Below are 24,243 nucleotides of genomic sequence, written 5' to 3' on the forward strand. Positions count from 1 at the left end.
AGGTGGCAGCCCCAGCTCCAGCCATCATACTCACAGTTGCTCGTGCATGTGGGTTCAGTTGCTGAGTCGTGTCCGACACTTTGCAACCCTATGGACTGTAGCCCACCAGGCTCCTCTGTCCATGGGATTCTCCAGGCAAGACTATTGGAGTGGGTTGCCATTTTCTTCTCCAAGTGACCTTCCTGATTCAGGGATCAAACCCAAGTTCTCCTGCACTGGCAGGTGGATTCTCTACTGTTAAGCCGCCAGGGGAGCCACACTGTTACACACTACCAGAATGTGACCTGTGAAGGCCACACCCCCAGAGCCCAGCAAGGACACAGAGCAGGTGTTCAATAATTATTTATTGAAAAAATGACCGAACCCCAGACCCCACTGAAACCATCCCCTCACACACACCTGACTTTCAAAGCCTACGTACACAGGGCAACACCAGCCGTGCTGAGCACTAGCAGCCACACCCCGGACCCCGGTGCCCCCAGCCTCCGGGGCGAGCAGACACTCTAGTAGAACTCTTCCTGCTCGGAGTCCGGCTCAGCACCCTGCTGGTTCTGAATCTGACTCTGCTTCTTGTACAGACCGGCCACCTGAGGTGAGAGGGTGGGTGGTGGGCAAGTCAGAAGCCCCAGGGCAGCCTCATTTTCTTCCCAGCCAAATCGGGCCAGAGCCCATGCTCTCTGAGAGGCTGGCCTGGTGAGGTGAGCCCACCCCTGGGCCAACACCCATCCCTCCATCACAGGCCTTACCTGGGCACTAGTAGTGGCCTGCTCCGGCTTCTTATCCTCACGGACACGAATAAACCGAGGGAAGCGGAGGGAGATCCCCTTCTCGCTGTCCACCTGGGGAAGGCGCGGGGGAGCGGTAAGGAGAGCAAGCAGCATTCCCCACCCAAGGTCTCCTCCCTGCTCCTGTGCCTCTGGCCTCAGTCTCCCGATCCATACAATGGGACTAAGTGATGGGTCATTGTAAAAATCACATCAGGTAAATCAGCTGTACCGACTGTTGTAAGAACAGGGGGCCGCTGGGGCTCTGTTGCCATTGTTAAGAGGGCTGAAAGGCAGAGGGCACAGAGCCAGAGGTGGACTCTAAAACCAGACTCCGGGGTTCAAAGCCCAGCTCCCGACTCAGAAGCCAAGTGAACCTGGGCCCGTTATGTGCCCTGGGCCTCTATTTTCCCATCTGTGAAATGGGAAGGTCAGTGTTTTTGTGAGGATGAATGTGAACAAGTGCCGTGCCTGCTTCACCTAAGTGTGTGATAAATATTACTCCCATTGCTTGTTACCAGGGAACCCTGACTGCCCCAGGGGGAGCAGGAGTGAGAAATTTCAAGAAGGAAACAAGATAAAAAGTATGAGCTTTGCCTTTTCGTAGAAGTCTGCTGCTAAGCAGAAATGAGCATGCCAGATTTTGAAGGATCAGAAGAAATCCCAAAGGGAGTATATTTTTAAGGTTTCCTGTTCTTCAGTTAACTAGACTTCAATTTTAAAAAATTATATTTCCTGTTCTTTGGAAGGAGGATGCTAAGAGCTGCCCTAGTGGGGCAGCTCGATCGGTGGCAGGGTGTGAGGGTCCCCCGGGACACGGACCCTTTGGCAGGTGTGGAGAATGGAACCACTAGTGAGAGAAATTAGGCAAGGAGCGTTAAAACTTGGAACGTGAAAATGAACTACAGTTGATAAAGAAACACAGGAGTTTCTTTTTCTCGTAAATGGTCAGCAGGAAGTGTCCTAAGTTTTTACTGAAAGGAACTGCTTTCAAAAATTACTTAAGAGCTGAGTGTGAGACTGTAAGAAAGTGATTTTCATTTAAGAAAGTGATTTTCAAAAAAAACAAAAGATACAAATGTGGGGTTCCCTGACGGCTCAGCAGGTAAAGAATCCACCTGCAGTGCAGGAGACACCGGTCCCATCCCATGGACAGGAGCCTGGCACGCCGCAGTCGGCTATGACTGGTGACTAAGCACAATTAACCGAATAGCGTTGCTGCACGTCTGAAACTAACTAACTTTGGAAACCAACTATACTTCAGTAAGAACATACAATTAAAGACATAAAATTTAAAAATTTGACAGTCAAAGAAATCAATTTTATTGTTTTCTACTCCTGGGGAATTTTTCCCTTTTTTTTTTAAAGGAGACTTTGATCTCATTGTCTGAAACCCAAATAAGACGCCAGCTCCAGTCTTCCGAAGCATCGCCCCGGAAGCACAGACATGGGCCCCAGAATCCCCTCCCTGCTGCTCTCCAGCCACTCAGCTAGGATTCTTTCGCAGGGTCTCCTCGGGGTCCCCCGGTTACTCACCAGGCCCCGGGCCGCAGGGTAGATGGGGGACAGGGAGAGGTCCGCGCACTTCACCTCCCACACGTCGCTGGGGTCCAGCCAGTGGTCGGGGGCCACCGCGCCATCAGCCCGGACATAGGAGCGCGGGGTGGGCAGCACTAAGGCCTGCAGCCATGCGAAGAGGGGGACAGGGTCTTGGATCTAAGTCAAGGCCGAGGGCTGGGGGAGGGAGGGCAGCGAGGAAAGAGGGGGGAAGGTGGGGAAGGGGAGACACAGACACCCCTCAAAGTAAAATGCTGGCAGGGGCGAGGGGTGATGAAAGAAACAGGAGAAGGAAGAAATGGAGACCCTGGGAGCCAAGACAAGAAATTAAAGGCAGAGAGAGAGGAGCAGAGACCCAGAGACGGGAGTCAGAGATCAAGAGAGACAGAACCCAGACGGGGACACACAGACCGGAAACACAAACACGCAAGACACCCGAGCGCACCCCAGACGCCCAGCGCCGGGCCAGCAGCCACCCCAGCGACCAGAGGCTCCGCTGGCATCCTGAGGGCGAACTCGGGGAGCCAGCAACACGCCCTGCCCTGAGCCTGGCCCCAAGCGCGGCAGACAGGGCTCCCTGAGGTGTCTCTGGCCCAGAGCTGGCGGGGCTGGGACTTGAACTTGGACGTGCTGGGCTCCCCTGGCCAAGCCTCCTGCACGGCGAGAGCCCCGAGCAGGTGGGGAGGGCTCACCTGGAGCCTCTGGTGGTGCTCTTCCAGTTCCTCGTCACTGAAGCCAGTTCCGAGCTGCGAGGAGGACAGGGGTCAGTAGCTCTGCTTCCCCCCAGCTCCTGTGGGCCCAGGATGAGCCGGGTCTGCCCTCCCCGGCCCCCGCCTCCGGGGTCCACCTGGTACCTTGCAGATGGCCTGGAACTCCTCGCTCTCCTCATCGTACGAGGCCAGCAAGAAGCCTCCGTACCGGCCGGCCCGTTTCCCCTTGCCCAGGTAGGCACCAATCACTACGAGGTCCAGGGTGTCGCCCACACCCTCGAGGTAGTCCTTCTTCAGCTGAGGGGAGAGAAGGCCGGAGATAAGGGTGGGGAGCTCAGGTGTGAACCCCCCTGCTGGTGTGGGGGGCGCTGGGTGAGAAGACCCAGGACAGACGCTGGGAGGAGAGCGGACAACGGACAGGTTTCTCAGCTGAAAGGGCTGATGAGAAAGGGGCCACTCTGATGGGAGGAGAAGGTGGGATGGAGGGGACGGGTCAGGTAGAGAGACTTTGGGGGGTCACCCCAGATCCCCCTTCCTTTAGTATGGAGGGACATTCCACTCCTTCACAGGGAGAACATCTATCCACTCATTCCAGAAACTAAATTAAGTGCCAACTGTGTGCCAGGCAGGAGCCTGTTCCTACCCCAGGGCCTCTGCACTTGCTGTGGCCCTGCCCCTGGCTTTACCCTGCTCATTACTCCCCATCTGCGTCCTGGCTGACCTCCTGGTGGAAGGCAAGAACAGAGAGCTCCCCAGGCTCCCTCATCTTGCCACCTGGGGCGCCCAGACAGGCAGTTCTCCACCAGTCCTCGGTGAATTTGTTCACGGGGAGCAGTGCAGGCAGCACGGCCGAGGCGGCTGCTGTGGGAGGCGGGAGGGAAGGAGCAAAGGGCCCCAGAGCTCAAATGGGGTGAGGTGGGGATGGGGAGTGGACCACCCAGCAGGGACAGACTTCTGGTCCCTGAGCTCAGAGAGCAGGCAGGGTGAGAGGGTGGGCGGCACCTTGAGCCAGTTGTGTGACCTCTTGGCGATCTCGTAGGTGGCGTCCACGTCCAGGGTCTTCACCATCAGCCCCTCGCAGGAGTCTAGGGAACACAGGAGAGGCACGTGAAGCCCTGGCTCACAGCCTCGAAACAGCTATGGGTGGGACTCTGGTCCCATCGTCTAGGGTGGGGCCGGGGTGGGTGCAGATCACGGAGCGGGGAGGGACAGTGTGGGGGGGGCACAGACCTTGTGGGACGCCCTCACCTTTCACCGACTGCTCCAGGAACTCGGCGATCTGCTCCGTGTCCTTGGTGTCCAGGGAGGTGGCAAAGACAAACTCGCCCTCCGTCTCTACGAAGTTCTCCCGGAGCAGCTGCCGGCGTCGGGAGAGGGGCTCACGTACCAGGGACTGCGGGGCGGGATGAGAGACAGACGTCACCGTGGAAATAGAGAGGAAAAGCCCGACGTCGGGGGAAGCGTGTGGGTCACAGGTCACCCTGTGGCTGATGGAGATGAGTATGAAGAGAGGCATCAGTTTTCATTTTAAGCAATTCTCTAGTGTCCGGCTGAACAGAGGCTGGATTCTCACGTCTGCTCCCGCCCTCAGGCCGCAGTAGGTTGTTCTCATTGCAGGACAGGCATACAGATGGGGAGTTGGAAAGGGGACGCCTCAGGGGCCATACTTTGAGAGCTGCTGCCTGAGCGTGGCCTCCCAGCTCAGCCCACTGGTTCCCAGGTTTACACACCCACTTCATCCCCCGACCACCCAAGACACAATGCTGGAACTCACCTCTCCGTTGAGGTAGATCAGATCGAAGGCATACAGACACACCTGCACCTGGATCTCTGCCGCGTCCACCTCCTGGGTCAGGAGGGATGGGGACCCGGAGTGGGGGTGGGAAAAGGTGAGATGGGGCTGGGTGGGGGCCCTCCCATCACGCCCAAGGCAGATACCCAAGTCGCCTGCCACTCTCCCCTTCTCCCCAGCCAAAAGGCTGCACGCCTATAAGCACAGCAGTGATGCCGGCCGCTGGCACTGAATTACGGTAGCAACCACCTCATTCCCCTCTGCTACTTATACGCTTGCCTGGCCTCCCTCGCAACTAGTGAGGGTGACATGACAATTCTGGCCAATGAGAGTAAAGAAGTTTTCTGGGGTGCAGGATGAGGGGGCTTCTGGAACAGATCTTTCATAATACGAAAAGACCCCTTCCCTCCTTCCTATTTGGCATGCTGGGATGAGAACGTGATGGCCGGGGCTGTGGCAGCCATGTTGTAAAAGGCTGAGAGAACCACATTCCAACTGACAACTCTGTCTCTCTGGGACAGGGCAGGATTGGGCAGAAGATGGCAGGTGCTGGAGTGAGGCAGAGGCTACCTTGCGTTTGCGGGTGGTGAGCACTTGGAATGGCTGGATCTGCTTCTTTTCCCGGTCCCAAGCTACAGCTTCTGTGTCTAGGATGAAGGATGTGACTGATGGCAGTTTAATCTGAAAGGTGAAAGGGGAAAACCCAGAGCATCATGAGAGGTGGTAGATGAGGCCAAAAGACAGATGGAGAGAAACCAGTTTATTTCCCATCTACATGGAGAAGATCCAGTGACAAACGGATGCCAGCCTTAGAGACACGCGTGAACACAGACGCCTTCCGGTCCCCACTGAGAGGGGAAAAACTAAGTTTTCTGAGGACTTACTATGTGGTCCCACAAGCTGGAAACCCAGAAGCCTTTGTCATCTTCCTCTTCTGCTCATTTTACATTCAATTCAGCCATGAACTTGTCCATTTTCTCTCGGAAGTCTCTAAGCCGTCCACTTGCCAGCACCTCGCTGAGCCCAGCCCAAGCCCAAGCCGCAGCATCCTACCAGTCTCCCTGCTCCTGCACTGGCTCTGCCCAATACACTCTCCTCACCGCAGCCAGGCTGCTCTCAGCAAACCCCACGTCTGCTCAGTGCTCATCCCTGCTGAAAACACACGGCTCCCCAAATCCTTGGAACCTCTCCTTGGCCAGCCCCTGCACCCCTTCACCTCACCTAGCCCCTCAGACTCACTCTCTGCACCCCCACACACAAGCCTTTCTGGTTCTTGAACAGACTGTGCCCCTCCGACCACAGGGCCTTTGCACACGCTCTGGACGTGAGAATCTGTATGGCTCCCGGGGCCATCCACACTGTATCCCGGGCTGTGCTTGGTGATGGCCCTGTCTTCCTGACACCAAGGTTAGGTCTTACTCTGCTTAAGGCTCACAGGATGCTGGACCTTTTCTTCAGAGCCCAATCTCTGAGTACACTCAGAGGTAACAGCAGGGCTCTGATGAAGCCCTGCCTGCTCTGCCGTCTGGGTTAAAGTCGCAGCCTTCAGCACAGGGCTCAGCACAGAGCAGACGCCCAGTAAATACTTGAATGAACGGGTGAAATAAACCAGATCCCACCGACCCTGTACTGTGACTGCCTACATGAAGCTCTAGCACAGGCAAGATGAACTTGTATCAGTGATTGTTGCCGCAGGAGGTGGACGGTGGGGGTGGGGAGAGAGGCCTGCCTGGCACGGGGCATGAGCAAACACTCTGCAGTGATAAACACACAGAAATGTTTTATATGTTGATTACACGGCTGGGTGACCTTGTCAAAAATCTTCAAAGTCTAACGTCAGAATCTTTTATGGAAACTACGCCTTAAGTTGGTTTTAAAAACAAATAGCACTTGGCACATCACAGGAGCTCAATGAATGCCTGCGTCGCCCTGTCCCTCTGTCCTCGCTGCTCTAGGAAAGAGCAGACACCCCCATTAATTACAGAAGACTAGTCCTCTCTGCGGGCTTCCCTGGTGGCTCAGTGATAAAGGATCTGCCTGGACTTGGGTTTGAGCCCCGACTCAGAAGATCTGGCGAAGGAAATGCCAACCCACTCCAGTCTTTTCGTCTGGGAAATCCCACGGACGCAAGGGCCTGGCAGGCTACAGTCTATGGGGTCACAAAGAGTCAGACACGACTTAGCAACCGAACAACAACAAAGTCCTCTTGGACTGAGAGCTCCTAAAGTAGGTCCACACAGCCCTTGGGAGCAGAGACAGCCTGGCTCCAGGGCCCTAGAGATCCAGCCCTATTTACAGACTGTGGGCCAGCGTGCAGGCTTCTTTCTCCTCCACCTTCATCCCAAACCCTCTCCCTGACAGAGTGTGATTCTGCCTTTCCCGGCCTCCGCTGCACCAGAGAGCCTGTGACCCGGTGCTGCACAGCGGACCCCCAAGCTGGAGTCAGCCGGGGGTGACGGGAGGTGCCTGGAAAAGCACTAACTTTCCTCATGGGTGCAGACAGCAGCTGGAATCCCTTTCCCACCCGTCTTCTGTCTGGAAGTGTGGCGGCTACCTGGAGACCAAGGGGCCAGGCACTGGGATGAAACGCAACGAGCCAAGGACAGCAGACCCAGCTGGGTTTGGAGAGACCTCGGTCCTCAGCTGAGCCAACCCACAGCCACCCGCCTTCAGATTTAAAGGGGAAAAAAAAATCTGCAGGCGTTCTATTATCTATAACCCAACACACTCCAATCTCCTTGCACTCACTCCCGCTGCACCGGGCCGGCCTGGTTGGCCCTCCGTTCCCCACTCCCCTACCAGCACCCCTCCCTGACCCCCCAGGTGGAGCTGGCGGCAGGCGCTCACCTTGGGGATGCGGCTGATGATGTCAGGGTACCTTCCAGTATTGTCCTCCTGATTCCTGCTGAAGATCTTCACCTCCCCGCCTTCCAGAACGTGAATCTGCCACCATGGGGGAGGGGAGAGGGACTCAGAGCCGGGCCCACCCCCAGGAGCCTGGACTTTCTCTTCTTGACCCCACTTCCATGAGCAGAAGGTTCCAGAAGCTCTGCAGGAGGAACTGGTGCAGAGACCTGAGCGAGTCTTCTCCTGGGTTCAGAGGGCGTGTCCCAGGCCTGTCTGTGGAGCCCCTGCCGCCTTATCTTCATCTCCAGTCCACCCTCTCCTCCCCTGGCTAGCACAGGTGCTTTGCTGTGTGTGTGTGCGTGCCAATTGGTCTGGATGTTGTGATGCTATAAATAACATTCCGGTTTTTACGATTTAAACGTATTCATTTTAATACGTCTGGGTCACAGTCCTTGAGCAGAGCCATATATATGCCACCTAACATGCATACTACCCCAAGAAACAGTAGTGTATGTGTGTATAACATACGACTTTAAATATGTATGTTTTTAAGTCACTATCACTATCTTAAGTCATAGTGATTTCTGCTCAGCACTGTATTTCGAAGGTCCATCTATGTGGAGTCTATCCAATCTACTGTGTGTAGCTGCCTCAAGGCACCACAAGGAGGCGCCCACCGAGCTCGCTTACCTGTCCCCAGGGCGTGGCCCCACGCCCCCCAGGACAGAAGAGCCACAAGTACCCTCACAGCCCAGACCAAGGCTGTCTCCAGCCCTGGGAGCTGGGACACACGTCCAGGTAACCGCACCGGCTACATCAACACGCCCACCAGCAGGGCACGCGTGCAGCCCACGCTTTCTGAGCTCCCACTGCCCTGGGTCAGGACTTGACGATGTTACCCAGTAAGATCTGTCTTCAGAGGAGCCAGTCAGGTGGCTGTGACCGCACCACTGGAGGTGGGAACTAGAGCCCCAAGGGCCGTGCGAGACCAGATGAGCAGTCATGGCGAGGCCAGCCGGCCCCATGCTCGGGTCTGAGGGACCCCACGCCCCAGCTCGACGGCGTGTCCATCCCCTTACCTGTGCCCTCTGCCCGTCGTATTTGTATTCGCAGGTGAAAGCTGCCTCCTCAAAGCGCTTCAGGACCTCGCTGACACCCCGGGTGGGGTGGGCCAACATTGGTTTCAGGGGAACCCCTGGGAGGGGAGGACAGAGTGAATTCAGATAGAATTTACTGGGGGTGGGCGGTGAATTCATGGAGGCAGGGTGGAGACTGCTAATCGCCCTCAGAAGCAATGCGTGCAACACCTGGGTCTGTCATCACAGAGCCTGGCCGCCCCCTGCTCGAAAACTAAAACAGAAATGCAAGCGGTCTAGAAACTAGAGCGACAGCCTTGGAATGACAAGGTGACGAGAGAAGGAACTCGGGGTGAGCCCCGGGGTGCAGCGCGGCCCCTCCCCTGCCGCCCACCTCCCTCTAGGCCCTTCCACAGACAGAAGAACGAGATGCCGCCTGCCTGCCGCACTGCCTCTGGGGTATCTCGGGGACAGCAGCTCTAACACGGAAGCGCGAACTCCACGGAGACGAGGCACGGCTCAGGGGACAGGGTTGGCTCAGGGGAGAGGGGGGTGCTCTCTGAGCAGGGGGCCCTGTGCTGGCCACCCCGGGGATGGAGGGGGGGGAGCCTGGTGGCAGCCAGCCCGGGGCGAGGCTGTGGATGGGTGGCGGCGGGCGGGGGCGGATCTCACGGAGGCAAGTACCTGGGCTCAGCCTGCAGTGCTCCGGGAGCCGCTCGAGGCCGTGTTCCAGCAGCACAGGGACGATCCGGTCCAGGTCAGGTACCTCACTGGGGCAGGGAGCAAGAACAAGGCGGGCGGGAGTGTCCTTCTAGAACCCTGCTCGCTGGCTGTGAGATCCGCCACTGCCTGCCTGTCACCCCTTCCCAGAGTCGGCTCCTGCCTCCCTCGACTCCCCTCGTCGCCCCGACTGTTGTGGTCCTTCATGTTTCTTCCAGGCTGGCCTCCCCCTCCCAATATTCCTGTTTAACAATGGTCTGGGGCCGGCCCGAGAGCGACAGTCTGCAGGTCTCCAGGCAGGGGCAGAGTCCTCTCCATGACCGTACGACCCTCACGGTGTGCCCGTCATCAGGCCCCTTCTGGGTTTCTCATGGCCTTTCCACATGCAGTCCTGCCTGGAACTCAGAAGCCTCTGCCTGCCTCTCCCCTTGGCTGTCAGGGTCTCCGCCTCTCCCCGTCCCTGTGTCCCTGACCCCTCGCTGTCAGCCGCCTCTCTGATCTTTGTCACCTCCCCGTGCCCAGCACCCGTCTCGTCTGGATCCCCACCCAGGGCTCTGTCGCCCAGGTCTCACCAGAAGGTCTGCTTCAGGATCATGCCTTGCTCCTCCAGCCACGTCTTTCTGGCTTCTGCCGTCTTGCCCTTCCCGGCGTCCACCACGGCGGGGGGGCATTCTAGGATGAACCCAAGAGGAAGGGGCTTTGGGAAAGGTCCTACCCCCCTCAGCTAGCCCCGGGTTCACACGGGGTGCTGGTGAGATGTTCCTCAGGGAGAGGGGCCTGGACGGGCAGAGGGAACCAGGTGGGGGTGGGGGTCAGGGGAAGGGTGGCCGGGTTAACTCGAGCGGCAGCGTGGGGCCGGCCACCGGGGCTCACCTTGACCAGGGGGCGTGAGGCTCACGGCCTGGGCGAGGGCCGCCAGCACCGACTGCTCAGCCAGCCCGAGGCGCAGCCGTCCACTCAGGGCTCTGGGGAGACAGTGGGTAACGGGGATGGGTGCGCCTCGTCGGCCCCTTGCTCCTCCCTCCTCCAGTCTCCCCACCGCGACCCTCTCCTCTAAACCAGAGCAGCCTCCAGAGCTGAAACGGACCTGCGATCACACAGCCCCACTTGACAGAGGCCAGCCACAAACCATCACGACCGCAGGCAGTGCCTACGGGCCGAACTAGGGGTCTGGCAAGGCCTCCGTCTCTCCTCAGCTGCCCTCTGACGAAGCAGTGATGGCAGGGGTGGGGCCGGGGCACGGCCGGGCCTGGAACAACCTGCCCAAGGGTGCCAGGGTGCGACGCCCAAGAACCTGTGCCCGCATGGGCCCTGCTTGAGACAGCGGCCTCGGGCAGGAGGCTGCGCCTCCCTGTGTCTCCACCTCCCCTTCTCTAAACGGGGGTGAGGCTCTCAGCCTCCCAGGGCTGCAGGGGGCAGCTCATGGGGGAAAGCGCGAGGCACAGGCCAGGGCAGACATCACTAATCCCCCGCGGCACGCTTCACCCAGGAGCCCAGGCTTCTCCAGGCAGCACTGCTGAGAAGAGGAGCTCCAGTTCGCAGTGCTCCCATCCGAGGACGGCCAGGGCACCAGCAGTGATGCGCCTGCCAGGCCCCTCCCCACCTCACAGGCCCACAGCCTCACCTGGCAATGAAACGCGCCTCTGAGTGACGGCAGGCCACAAAGAGGCCTTTGATGACATCCATCTTCTTGGTGGTGGACTGGAGAGAAGGGGGCAGGGCGGTCGGTGCCGGGGGTGAGGCAGGGGGGCCATCCTCACTGCCTGGGGAGCTGCCGCCCTTGGAGACCTGCCCGCCTCCCAGCCCTGCTCCCCAGTCCCACGGCCCAGAGAACAGTGAGAAGCTTGTCCTCCTTCTGGCCTCCCACCCCGGCTCTGCTCAGCAGGTGTGCACGGAGCCCCACGGCCCGCACTACATTGGGGCTAGGGTCTCAGGAGGAGAGTCCCGCAGTCTTGAGAGCAGCAGGAGAGAAGCTCTGATCCCAAAAGCAGGACCGAGGTGACCCTGCCCTGAGCAGTCGAACCAGAGGCTTCCGGGTCCCCAGGAGGAGAGGGTCTGGGGGGGGCCGGCCGCCCGCCCACTCACAGCGCTGCCCGCCAGCTGCGCGATGTCCCGGAACTTGGCGAAGACGCTGGCGGCGGTGAGCGCGGGTGGGGGCAGCACGAGCCTCTGGGTGCTGCGGCTGCTCTCGGCCACCAGCCCCACATCACCCTTCTCGGCCACCTCGGCCCGGACGGACTCCAGCTGCCGACCTTGTGGGGTAGAGGGGGCAGCGGCTGAGCGCCAGGAGGGGTGTGGCCGCCGGGCTCCCCTCTCCAGAAGCCAGGAAGATAAGCCCGTCTACACCAGAGGGGTCATCTGGGGCAGCATCATCAGTATGGAGGTGGGATTTAAAGCCCTGGATCTCGGCCGACTTCCTCCCTGGCTTCCTGGTTTCCTGTCCGTCCTCCACGCGGGTCCAGGACTGACCCTGCCCCTTGCCTGCCTGGGACCTTTCCACGGCTCCCCAACGCCCCCACGGAGCACCCCAGGCCCTGGGCAGGTGGGCAGGTCCCGCCCACTCAGCCAGCCTCTCCCGGGCACAAGCCCACTCTGTCCCCAGCTCCCCTCGTGGCTGTTGGCCAAAGCCCTTAAGGGCCTCTGCGACCTCGACGAGCCCCGACCCTCAGCCTTGCTCTGCGCCTGCGGCATCCCTCTCTCCCACCTGGTCTGGGTGCAGACCTGGTCCTGACTCCCCCCGCTCTCAGCCCATCAGTGGCCCCCCTCCCCACCCTCCACCTTCCCAGTCCCTCCCTATCGTCTCCTGGCCTCCCCACGTGCTCCCTGGAAGACCCCCGCCGCCACCCAGCCCGGGGCATCCACCACCACCCCCGCCTCACCCGTGGCCTGGGCCACTGCCTTGAGGAGGATGCCCTCTCCGATGCCGAGCTCCAGGCCCTGCTGGGGCGGCCCCAGGCGGTTGAGGCTGAGGTAGAGGACGGGCAGGAGGTCAGCAGGTGACAGGGCCACCACGGAGCGCAGCAGGTTGCTCAGCGTCTCCACCATCCGGAGCCTGGAGGAGGGGACAGGGGCGAGACCACCTGACATTTCAGTCAAGATGAGGTAGGGGAGTGTGGTGATAAAAGAAAGGCAGGGAAAGAGACGAGGAGGGGCTCACAACCAGCGCCCGGTGTGTGACCCGAGCCACAGGCACCGCCACAGGCTGCCGGTGGGACCGGAACTCCACCTGATGAAGGGGACGATCACCTACAGGGAACCAGCTGATGCGTACGGACTGCTTTCCGGGTGCCAGGCGTTGGTATGAAGCCTTCAAAACGTTCTGACTCCCTGAATTTTCACAGCTGCCCTGACCTAGATGTTATTTCATTTTACAGGTGAAGAAACTGAGGCACGAAAGACTATGTAACTTGCCAAGGTCACAGAGCTGGTGAGTATCGGGCCGAGACAGGGCTCTCGCCACAAACAAGACATGGGCTTTCTCTAACACTGAGGATGGGGAGCATCAGCCAGGCGGCAGGTACTCGTGGTTACTTGAGCTTAGTATCCAGTTCCTGCCGCCAGGCGGTGGAGCCTCTCCCCCCACGCCAGGGATCACGGGGTCACCCTCCTGTCTTGCTCTGACCAACAAACCAGGCAGAAACGATGGCGTGGGCCTTCAGAGGCCTGTGGCCGCTCCTGTGGCCAGGCCTGTGGTCTGTGATCTCGTGCGTGAGGGTGCAGCTGAGCCAGGCGGGGGTTAAGAGGATTAAACAGCTGGAGGCACAGCCAGGGCCAGTGGGACAGAACCGCGAGAGCCCCCGCTGGCCCCGGCCAGGCGGCCTGGTTAATTACCGAGCAGAGACCTCCTCGATCTTCTCGAACGCCCGGGCCACAGCCAGATAAGGGACCCTGGGGGAGAAGGAAAAACAGGAGCTGTGCGTACACCCACGCTGCCTCCGCCCCAGCTCCCTGCCCCCACACGCCTCCCAGTCAAAGACCTGCTGATCCCCCGGTGCTCGCGGGCAATCCGGACCCCTGCCCGGGGCTCTCCCTCTCCATCCCCTTCAGAGAAACCAATGGTCTCCCCAAAACACTGAGGGTTGTGGGGGGTGGGCAGGACTGGCAAATCTCTCACTGAAGCCTCCGGAGACAGGGCCTCCCACCGTGCCAGGGACCAGAAGGGGTTCTGGGGAGGGCCACGCCTCACCTCTGGCCCGCCTTCCAGCAGGCATCCTCGATGGGGTGGTAATTGTTCTTGGCAGGATTGTAGCTCGGTGGGTCCAGGTGTCTGTGGAGGGAAAGGGGAGGCTGCAGGGTAGATGCCTGGGTCGAGGAGAAGCCATTCCGCTGGCTGGCATTTACTGAGCATGTCCTAAGTGCCAGGTACTATGCCAGGCACAAGGGCATGGAAATGAACGAAAGCGAGTTTGCTAACCTGGAACTCATGTTCCAGTGTGAAAGTCAGCAGAGGAGGGGGGGACAAACAAGACCAAAAAGCAGAAGAGAATAAATCATTTTTCAGTATTAAAACATTTTTAAGACAAAAACCAGGTAGAGGGAGAAATCAGAAAGGCAGATGCTGCTTCAGAGGACAGCTGGGGAAGGCCAGAGGAGACACCCGGGCAGAATGATGCCAGGGGTTAGCAGAGTGGGGAGCAGGGAGAAGAGCGTCCCAGAGGGGAGCTGCCAGTGCAAAGGCCCTGAGGTAGGGACACGCCTGGCCTGCTGGAGGGACAGAAAAGGGGTCGGTGTGGCTGAAGTGGAGCCGTGTGAGCCGAATATTGTGCAGCTCAGTCGCCCAGTTGTGTCTGACTCTTTGCGATCTCTTGGACTACATCTAGCCCGCCAGGCTCCTCTGTCCATGGGGTTTCCCAGGCGTGAATACTGGACTGGGTTGCCGTTTCCTCCTCCAGGGGATCTTCCCGACCCAGGGATTGAACCCACGTCTCCTGTACTGGCAGACGAATTCTTTACCACTGAGCCACCTGGGACGCCCATGTTGATCAGAGTCCACTCCAAGAGGCAAGGACCCCTCTGGGTCAGACCTGCCCTCACTGTGGCTGGAACAGCAGGAGGAAGGTGCAGTCCCTGGGTGCCCCAAAGAGCCAGGCACCGTGCGAAGGGCACTCCATCTGCTAGCAAGTCAGTCCTGCAGGCACGGACTCACCTGCCCCCCGAGTCACATAAGGAAACTGGGCAGAGTGGTTAAGTAGCTCACCTGAGGCCACACAGCTAGTAAGCGGTACAGTTCTCAGACTATGTTCTAGGCCTCTACATCATCGTGCCTCGGGAAATGCCTCACACCCACCCCGTCAGAGCCTCGGCAGCGCAGACTCTGCAGTCACACTCCTTTGGGTTAAAATCGCTGCTCCATCAGTGACCAGCTGTGTCCTGGTGAGGAAGCAATTTCCCTCTGAACCAACCGTATGATGGAGCTACCCGGAGTCCCTGCCCTGACACGCCCTGAGGTTAAGGAAGAAATTAGGGGGAGAGTTCCCACTCCTTGGCGCGCTTTGTGGGGAGCATTTTTACAACACTGACTCCCCAGCCTCAGACCTATGTCTCTGCCAAACGTGGGGTGAGGGAGAAGACTGCCGACTGTTTACAGCTCTTCAGCTTTCCTGTGCAGACAGGGCTGAGGATGGCTGAGGCGGATGGAGCACGCGCAGTGAGGTGTATGGGCTCAGTAATTGATAAGGGGTCGCCACCTGGTTCTTCCTATTAAAAGGAGAAACGGCAGAGCTGAGGGGTAAGAAATTCTGCAGCCACACTGCCTGGCTCAAATCCCAACTCTGCCACACTCCTCATCTGTGGTCTAATCAAGGCAATCAAAATTTATAATAATAACAGCAGCTACTACTTGCCGAGTGTGGGCATGGCCAGACGCTAGTCTGCAACCCTCAGGGGGAAACTGGCCCAGAAAGGCTAAGTTGCTTGGCCAAGGTCATCCAGCTGACAAAGGCGGAGCTGGGACTTCCAAGCACTCCAGAGCACTGTCCTGCCTCCATGCCTCACTTTTCCCACCTGTGAAACGGGAGTCCCAACAGAGTCAACGCACAGGGTTGCTGTGAGGCTTCAATGCATCAGGATATGGAGGGCACAGTGTCTGGTGTGGGCACACGGTTTACAGTGGATAAAAGGGTGTGCTTTCTACCATTAACAAGTCCTCTTATTAAAGGCGAGGAAATTGGAGGTCCTAACAGTTTGTCTGTCTCCTGGAGGCAGCTATCAGTGGTCAGATTGAGAAGAGTCTAAGAAAAACGATCACAGTATCCCAAGAAGTAAAATCAGGACACAGAACTTCACGTCAGACACCAAGATGGTGAGAGAAACTTACAAGTAATATAAGTATAGGCGTGTGCCCAGGGGGCAGTGCAGGGGTACAGAGAAGAGGCCCGGCGTAGGAGCTAGGGCAACTCGGCTTCCAGGCCTGGCCTTACCCCCACCCTCCCTGTGTGTCCCAGGGAAGATGGCCTAGCTGCTCTGGGCTAATTGGTTTCAATGCCTGGGAAATGGCTAAAACACCAGCTTCCTGCACAGGCCTACTGCAGAGATGAAGCAAAAAGGCATAAAAGAAACCTTTAGGACGTGACTTGACACAGAGGAGGCTCAAGAAAAGGAGCTGACCTTTCCTACACTGCAGTCACGTGCTGAAATGGGGCCATTTAATCTCACTAATAAGGTTGCGACTGGGGAACAAACTTGTCATTAAGAATCCCAAATTTTTTATTAGACTAATTAAACCTGAATGACAAAATTCTAACGCTGAAAGGCTATTTGGTGATTACCGGTCTCCGTTTTGGAGGCCCACCTACAATCAGATCAGTGAAACCTGGGACTCACTGGCTTACTTTGTTTCATCTGCTGTTCTCTTCATGGATCCTGACTCACCCCTTGGTCTCGTCCTTTCTTAGAGCACCAGGTCCTTCTTCTTTCGCTTCTTTTTTGACAGCTGGCTTCCGGGGGGCTGGGGAATGAAGCAGGGCAACAGTGGACCCTTTCTCCTTCCCACAGCCTCCACCTCCCAAGTTCTCTCCAGGTAGCACTGCCCCATGCTTGGGGGCGGGAACACAGCAGGAGGGGTGAGTTAGGCCTTCTCACCCACAGGAAGGCTGAGCTCCTTGGAGAAAGACCCACCTGCCTCTTCCCTGCGCAGCCCTGAGAGGTGAAGGGGAGACACTCACAGAAGAAACTGCTGAGGGTCTTTGGAGCTTTGGGGGGCGGTTGAGCCTGGCCATCCTCCTGTGGTTCCTGCTTCACCGTCACCCTGGGCTCTGAAACGCTTTCTGTCGGGGACTCTGCTGAAAGTGAGAGAGGTCAGATGGTGATGCAAACTTTAAACGAATGTATTTCTTGGCCACGAGGCATGTGGGACCTAGTTCTCTGACCAAGGATGGAACCTGGGCCCCTGCCTTGGGAGCACAGAGTCCCAGCCACTGGACCCCCAGGGAAGTCCCCGGTGCCTATGATTTCTGAAAGATAACTTGTTGGAGGATGACTGGCTCTTTTTTCCTCACATGTGTGGAGGAAAAATAACAAGAAGAATAACAATAGTAACAAAACCTAAAGTTTCCCCTAGAATTTGCTTTTAGACAAGACATTGGAGAATCTTATTGAAGTCTTATCTAAGCCTTATTTACATTAACTGTCCTCTAAAGACGTGGGACCATCCCCCCAAAACCAGAGAGAGGGCCCCAGGGAGAAAGAGGGTCAGACACTCACTGGAGGTCTGGGGCTCAGGGGGCGTCGTGGGCTGGTCCCCGCCTTCCACTTCTTCCTTGTCGCCCCCTTCAGGCTCTGGGAGGCTTTCTGTTGGTGTCTCTGCTTCTGAAGGCAGATGGCAAGAAGTGTCACTGGGGACCCCTCCCCGAGGGCTTCTGCATTCCCAAGACACTCTGCCCGTTTTATCTTTGCTGCACTGACCGCACGAGTGAAGTGACGGGAGGGGTGAGGGTGGGTCAGCCCTGGGCCACGCAGGGACCTTGAGGGAAGCCAACCCCAACGCTTGCTTGTGTAGCTGAGAAATGGAGAAGGCCAGACTTTTCTTATAAACCATTATTTTTGAATTATTCACAGTGAAATAGAATTGAAAAGGTTTCAAAATGCCAACGATAACTTGTCAGAGATAAAAATAAAGTTTTTTTAAGCTGATTGAAAAATTTAAAAAAAAAACAACACCACCTCCAGGGTAATAATAACTGCATCAACTGACTTGGGAATAATCTGCCTTAGTAGAGAGAAGTCATCCCCTGCCCTGACCCCCAAAACCCCTGGACACAGATAAGGGCTAAAACTTCATGACTTACAGTAAAATTTGTTACTAAAAATTGCCAACCAGAAATCAGACCTCCACCAAATTCAGACCTTCCCTGGAAAGGACAAACCCAATAAAGACCTCTTATTAAAACAAATGACGGAGACAAAGCCTGATTATCATAATCGTGTAAAGGCCCCAAATGATCTGTGGATCAGATGTTTATGGCTCCATTTCCCAGGTAAGATATTTTACATTTTCAAGGGAAACGGGCTGGAGGCTGTGTGACCTACTAGCTTGCAGCATTTCACTTGTCATTATTAGATCACATTTTTGGTAATTCATGACATCAGCTTTCTGCAAAGCTGGGTACTCATGGGTGGTGCAATGAAAACCAAGTATTAAATGAAAATCAACATGAACAGGAAACAAGGGCAGCAGGTGTCAACTGGACTCCAACGTCTGAGCAACTGTGCAGTGCCCAGGAGACTAACTGAACACTTAGGAATTAATTTTTTTCTCCTTTCAATGCTATGTATATTACTTTCTCAAACGCCCAAGCTGCTAGAACATAAATAGTTGTTTGGACATAACTCAACAAACTGAACAGTAAAGGCCTTGGGGCAATGAGGCAGTTATAAGACACTAAGGGTCCTGGAAGTTTGTACACTTCTTTGCTTTTTGGCAAAACTTACAATAAAAACAAATCATTTAGAGGAAAATATTTTCCATACGAGAAATAAAAAGAGAAAAATGGGAAACTATATATGAATTAAGATGGCCAAACTAACATATTCCAGAACGCGTTCATGACAAAACTCCCTGGGCAGCGGTGTGGGATTCTGACGGAAACGCGTGGATTCCCGATCGAAGTGTCAAATCAAGTGGGGTCCCCACACCCTGTCCTCCCAGACAGGCCCCCACCTTTCCAGACCCCCCCCCACCACAGACACACAGAATGAGCCTCTCCCCGCTTCCTCCCTCCCGACCAGGGTCTCACCTCCTTCCTCCTTCTTCTTCTTAGTCTCCGGGTCCTCGTCCTCGCCCTGCTCTTTCAGGACATCTTCAAATGTCCGTTTGGGAAGCTGCTTCCGGGCTGGAAAGACAAAGGGCTCAGGGTGGCCTCCTTGCTGGCCCACTGGACCCGCCACAGTGGGCTCAGACCCCGTGGTGATGGCCCCCGAGACGGCTCTGGGGCCCTGCCCTTCTCCGCCTGCCCCCCAGCCACCACCCGGGTGTGGGCCACATCCTTCAGGCTTCTGCTTCCTGGCTGTGTGGCCGCGGCAGGCAGGTCCCTTCATCTTGGGAGCCAGCAGCCACCCCCTCTCTGCCTCACCTCTCGCCACACACCATCCTCAAGCCCTCGCTGCCCCCACATCACACCTTATCCTCAGAGACGCCGAGGCGTGTGGGGCTCCCCCACCTGCTGAGCTGTTCCCACCCCGAGGCCTTCACATATGCTCTGCTTGGCGGAAACTCTTCCCTGTCACCCTTTCTCGACAGAGCCGACCCCGACCAAGACCCTGATCCAAGACTCAGCCCAGACTGCCGCTCCTCTGGGCCCTGCCTCAATCCGCACCACCCCCGTGCCTGCATGTCATTCCTTACAGCAGCACCGTCAGTGGAAATATACAGTGAGCCACGTGTGTCATCTGAAGCTTTCTAGTGGCTATACTGAGCACAGGAAAAAGCACCAGGTGCATTTAAGTTTGGATAATCTTGTTTACTTGACCCAACATAACCAAAATATGATTCCAACATGTTTTGAATATGTAAAGTCAGTATCATTCTTTTTCCTATGCTAGGTCTTCAAAATCTGATGCACTTACAAACACATCTCAACTGCACACTGAATTTTCATCAGAAATACTTGATGTGTTTAGATTTCATACAATCTACCGGTGAGAAAGCCCAGAGAAGGGAAGTCATTTGCCCAAGGTCACACAGCCAGGGGCTGGTGGAGCAGTGCTCTTAACCACAACGCTACGAGCACAGCTGGCAGGGGGGTGGCTCAGTGGTGGAGAGATCCACATGTGGACAAAGACAGGCGGCTGAAACAGCGTGGCCCGGGGGTCCTTACCCGTGCGACGCTTCGGGATCCCTGATGGGGGCGCAACCGCTGGGGAGGGGCTGGAGCGGGAAGGGCTGCTCTCAGGCAGTGTGACAGGACTGGGAGGTGAGGGGTGTGGAGAGTCTGAAGCAGGCTCCTGGAAAGGAAGAGAAAGAGCAACTCCTGAGTTGGGGGAGACGGAGGGAGCACCCAGCTATGTCAGTTTCCAAACACTCGGGAGAACAGAGTGACTCAGCCCCAGCTCTGGCCTCTTACCTGGGCCGTCACTCCACTCCCCTGTGTCGTTTCACGATCCCAGACTGTCCCTATTATGGACCACAGTAACAATTCTTTTTTTTTCCTTAAGTGACAAGATCTTTGATTTTTAGCTAAGCATAATATGGCCCAACCAAAAAGTGGTGGCTCAGATGGTAAAGAATTTGCCTGCGATGCAGGAGACCTTGTAGGTCCCTGGGTCGGGAAGATCCCCTGGAGGAGGGCGTGGCAACCCACTCCAGTATTCTTGCCTGGAGAATCCCCACAGACAGAGCCTGGTGGGCTACCGTCCACAGGGTCACAAAGAGCCAGACACGACTAAGCACAGCACAGCACAGAACATGGCCCAACCAAACACTTCCCAGACTTCCTTGCAGCCAGGTGTGGTCAGGAGCCTAAGGACTACCCTTCCCAGACTCCCTTGCAGCTAGGTCAGAAGCTCCAGGTCTACACGATGCAGTGTAAGGGCAACTGGAGATGGAAGGGGGTGAGCAGTAGGGGAGACAGGATGTCGCTTCACCATCGGCAGACTGAGAAGTGCTGCACTTCAGATGTTACCTTCAGAGCAGCCAACAGGCAAGAAATGACTTAAATGAGGGGAGCAAGTGAGCCGATGACTTGGGGAAGACGGAAAGCCTTCGGTTCCATGGGTTCTGAGCCCTTCCTCCACAGCAGGCATTCTCTCCCATCACTGTGTAAATCAATTCACAGCACCTTCACGGCCACCCGTGATGAGGGAGACTACCTGAAGCTGCCCGAGCCACCTGAGGCTACCTGCCGAGGCATCCCCAGGGCAGAGGCAGGGTTAGGTGCACAGAAACCAGGCCCAACCGCTGAACTCCTCTGCCCCCTGGGGCATCAGCTCCAGAATTCTCCTGAGCAGCTGCTGCACTCAGCTCCAAGGCCAATGGGAATGACGCTTCTGGTAAATGGGGGCAGGCTGCTGGGGCCCCACCTGGCTTCTGGGGGTGGTGGGGGCTTCCTCTTCCTCCTCCTCGCCCTCGCTGCCCAGGACCCTGGTTGCCTTCCTCCCCGGCCTCTTCACTGGAGAGTCACCGTCAGACACCACTCGATTCCGCTCCTTCAGTGCCACCCTGGAAGGTGAAAAAATGGAGGTTTTTCCAGCAGGCAGAGTGGGGACGCTGCCCTCAGACTCTCCAGCAATTTCATTATGTTTCATTCCCTTCCTTGACTTTCAAGCATGCAACAATTCCCAGAAGCCTCCTTGGCATATATTTTTTTAGGCTATGTTGGGTCTTTGTTACTTTTTTCTACTTGTGGTGCGTGGGCTTCTCACTGTAGTGGCTTCTCTTGTCGCAGAGCATGGGACCTAGAGCGCTCAAACTCAGTAGTTATGGCTTCCAGCCTTTACAGTGCTCAGGCTCAGTGATTATGGCACATGGGCTCAGCTGCTCTGCAGCCTGTGGGATCTCTCTGAACCAGGGATAGAACCCACTGCCTCCTGCATTGGCAGGCAGATTCTTTACCACTGAGCCGCCAGGGAAGCCTTCAGCATATACTCTGAAACACCCATCCCCCCTGTCTCACTTCTCTGGGGGCTCCTGTGTGCCCACCCTGTGCTGGGTGATGCTGGAGGAACACATGAAGTCCCTACCGAGGGCAGACAATGGCCTCCAACATTCCTTTGGAGACTTTCTTTCAGTCAGTCATGGAAGACCCTGATCCCCTAGGGAGGGACTACACTTCCCAGCAACATAAAAACAAAAGGGGTGGATCTCAAAGTCAGAAGCGTTGATAAATCATGGGCTGGTCTTTATCACTGACTGAGCATCTTTTATGAAGCAGGCCCTGTTCTATAAGTTGTTAGGGTGTTGACGCCCCAAGTCCACACTGAAAGCCTGATGCAGACCATGATACCCTGTTACCCACGCGGAAACTGGGCACTGGAAGTAACGTTACTCTCCCCAGGCCCCAAACTGGGAAGGTGAGCTGAGTCTACCTTGAACGGTCCAGGGACAAGGTCTTCCCAAGAACTTATGACAAGGATGGTGGCGGAGAGAACACTGTTCTCTTCAGATGCAGCCAGTGGCAGGGTCCCTGCCTTGTGGAGGAAGTCTGCTCCAGAATGAAGTCAAGACACTGGGCCAGAGTCCTGAAGACCACTCTGAGGTTCTGGATCCAGCTATACCTGAAGCTGACACTACCTTTAGCCTTTCAGGTTACAAGAATCAAAAATTTGCCCATGGAGGCCTGAGACATCCTGAGCCGAGTCTGTTAACACCTGCAGCCAACAGAGTCCCGACTGATGAAGGAACAGATTCACCACCTCCCAGCCCCAGAACATACTTCGGAGGGGACTCCGTTTCTCTGATGCTGTTGGAGGTCTCCTTCTCTGGCTTCTTCACTTTGCCCTCTTTCTTGGGCTGGAAAAATGACCTGGAGGAGCAGAAGAGGGGGAAAAGAAATGAATGTTAACAGTAGCAATAACCCCTCTAACACATGCCACATCCCTCAGCTTCCGATGCCCGTCCCCATTTCTGGCACACCACAGGAGACTCTGAACAATCCCCTTAGATGGATGAGGAAACTGAGGCTCGGACAGAGGAAGCAGCACTATGTGCTTTTCTGCCTCAGCTCTCCTCTCACGTGAGAGCCAGGACGCATCCCAGTTTCCCTCCTACAAGTATTAACTGTGCACTTACTATGTGGCAGGGCCTGTCCTGGGAACCCAGGGGCACAGGAGCGGCCCAGACACAAAGTCCATGCCCTCAAGGGGCTGACGCTCCAGGAGTAGGCAGACATTAAGTGAAAGTGAAATCGCTCAGTCGTGTCCAACTCTTTGCAACCCCATGGACTATAGCCCACCAGGCTCCTCCGCCCATAGAATTTTCCAGGCAAGAGTACTGGAGTGGATTGCCATTTCCTTCTCCAGGGGATCTTCCTGACCCAGGGATCGAACCTGGGTCTCCTGCATTGCAGGCAGACGCTTTACCGTCTGAGCCACCAGGGAAGCATAAGCAATGTGTTCATTGCTTAGTTGTGTCTGGCTCTTTGCAACCCCATGGACTGCAGCCCACCAGGCTCCTCTGTCCATGGGGATTCTCCAGGCAAGAATACTGGAGTGGGTTGCCCTGCTCTCCCTCTAGGGGATCTTCCCAACCCAGGGTCTCGGTCTCCTGCATTGCAGGCAGATTCTTTACTGTTTGAGCCACCAGGGAAGCCAATAGCTAATATGAAATGTTCGGAAGCGTTATCTGCTCTGGAAAAGGTAAAGTAATAGGCCCTCCCTTCCACCCAGGCATTACCGGCCCTTTAGGCTGGATCATACTTTGTTGTGGGGGGCTATCTGGGGCACTGTAGGATGTTAACAGCCTGCCCCACCTTTACCCACCAGATGCTAAGGGAAGCCGCCTCTCCCTCCAAGTAGTGACAACCAAGAATGTCTGACATTCCCTGTTGGAGGGGGTTGGGGGGAGCTGGAAACTGCCCCAGATTGGGAACCACGGGGCTAGGGTCTCTGAACCTTGCAGCCACTAACATTCTCAGTTACTACCCCACCTGGTTTTCCAGTGCCCCTCCCCACTCTCCATACTGCTCAACTCCTGGAGATTCTACGTAAAGACTAACCCGAGTTCTTCTAAGATAAGGGCAGAGGTAGCGAGAGGAGCAGAGAATTTGGAGAACGCGAGCTGCTGGTGGGTGGGGTGGGGGCCCTTACCTGATGCTTCGCTGCATGATGGTATCAGAATTCTCTCCCCCCTCCTCCTCCTCTCTGGCCACCAGTTTCTGAAAAGAACATCCAAAAATACTTGATTAGGATACTCATTTTTGTGCAGAGATCAACACACAAAACACACTGATTGTGTGGAGATCGGAACACATACACCTCTGATAGGAGAGGAGAAACTTTCACAAATTGAGGTTTGGGGAAATCACCCTGAAATCTACATCATCGGGCTTGAACTTCGTGCTGACAGGCCTGACATATGGGCTGTCAAACATAATAGGCAGCTGCTTTAACCAACGAAAGAAGAGAATACATTTACCAGAAATGAAAAAGTCTACTCTGAAGACAGGGCTAAAAGCCTTCCTTCCTATGAGCCCAGACCAGCAGCTCTTCAAAGACAAGTTTCCTTTCCCAGGTGCCCAGGCCATAATGACTCTGTGTGTACATGCTCATCTTTTTCTTCTTTTGGAAACCTTGAAAGAATGTGTCCCTGGTCGCATCTGATATACGTTTTCTGCTCTGTTGTTTAG

General features: G+C 56.2%; 1 protein-coding gene and 1 non-coding gene across 2 annotated transcripts; both read right to left on the minus strand.

The window, feature by feature from the left end:
- Positions 1–395: 395 nt before the first annotated feature.
- On the minus strand, positions 396–23,764 carry LIG1 (DNA ligase 1). Its single transcript, XM_052655616.1, has 27 exons — positions 23,705–23,764; positions 22,333–22,422; positions 20,981–21,119; positions 19,780–19,906; positions 18,700–18,795; positions 17,168–17,272; positions 16,630–16,743; positions 16,337–16,412; positions 13,653–13,733; positions 13,298–13,354; positions 12,346–12,518; positions 11,552–11,718; positions 11,091–11,167; positions 10,340–10,431; positions 10,039–10,138; positions 9,431–9,516; positions 8,750–8,865; positions 7,671–7,766; positions 5,394–5,504; positions 4,806–4,877; positions 4,280–4,424; positions 4,034–4,116; positions 3,176–3,328; positions 3,014–3,067; positions 2,301–2,444; positions 747–839; positions 396–587 (listed from the first exon to the last, which is right to left on the minus strand). Exons 1-27 carry the CDS (start codon positions 23,719–23,721, stop codon positions 504–506), a joined length of 2,748 nt encoding a protein of 915 aa, XP_052511576.1. The 5' UTR covers positions 23,722–23,764; the 3' UTR covers positions 396–503.
- On the minus strand, positions 22,924–22,996 carry TRNAC-GCA (transfer RNA cysteine (anticodon GCA)). Its single transcript has one exon. It is a non-coding gene; the product is annotated as a tRNA-Cys (tRNA).
- Positions 23,765–24,243: the final 479 nt, after the last annotated feature.

This window comes from Budorcas taxicolor, chromosome 18 (assembly GCF_023091745.1).
Source record: "Budorcas taxicolor isolate Tak-1 chromosome 18, Takin1.1, whole genome shotgun sequence".
Classification (NCBI taxonomy): domain Eukaryota; kingdom Metazoa; phylum Chordata; class Mammalia; order Artiodactyla; family Bovidae; genus Budorcas; species Budorcas taxicolor.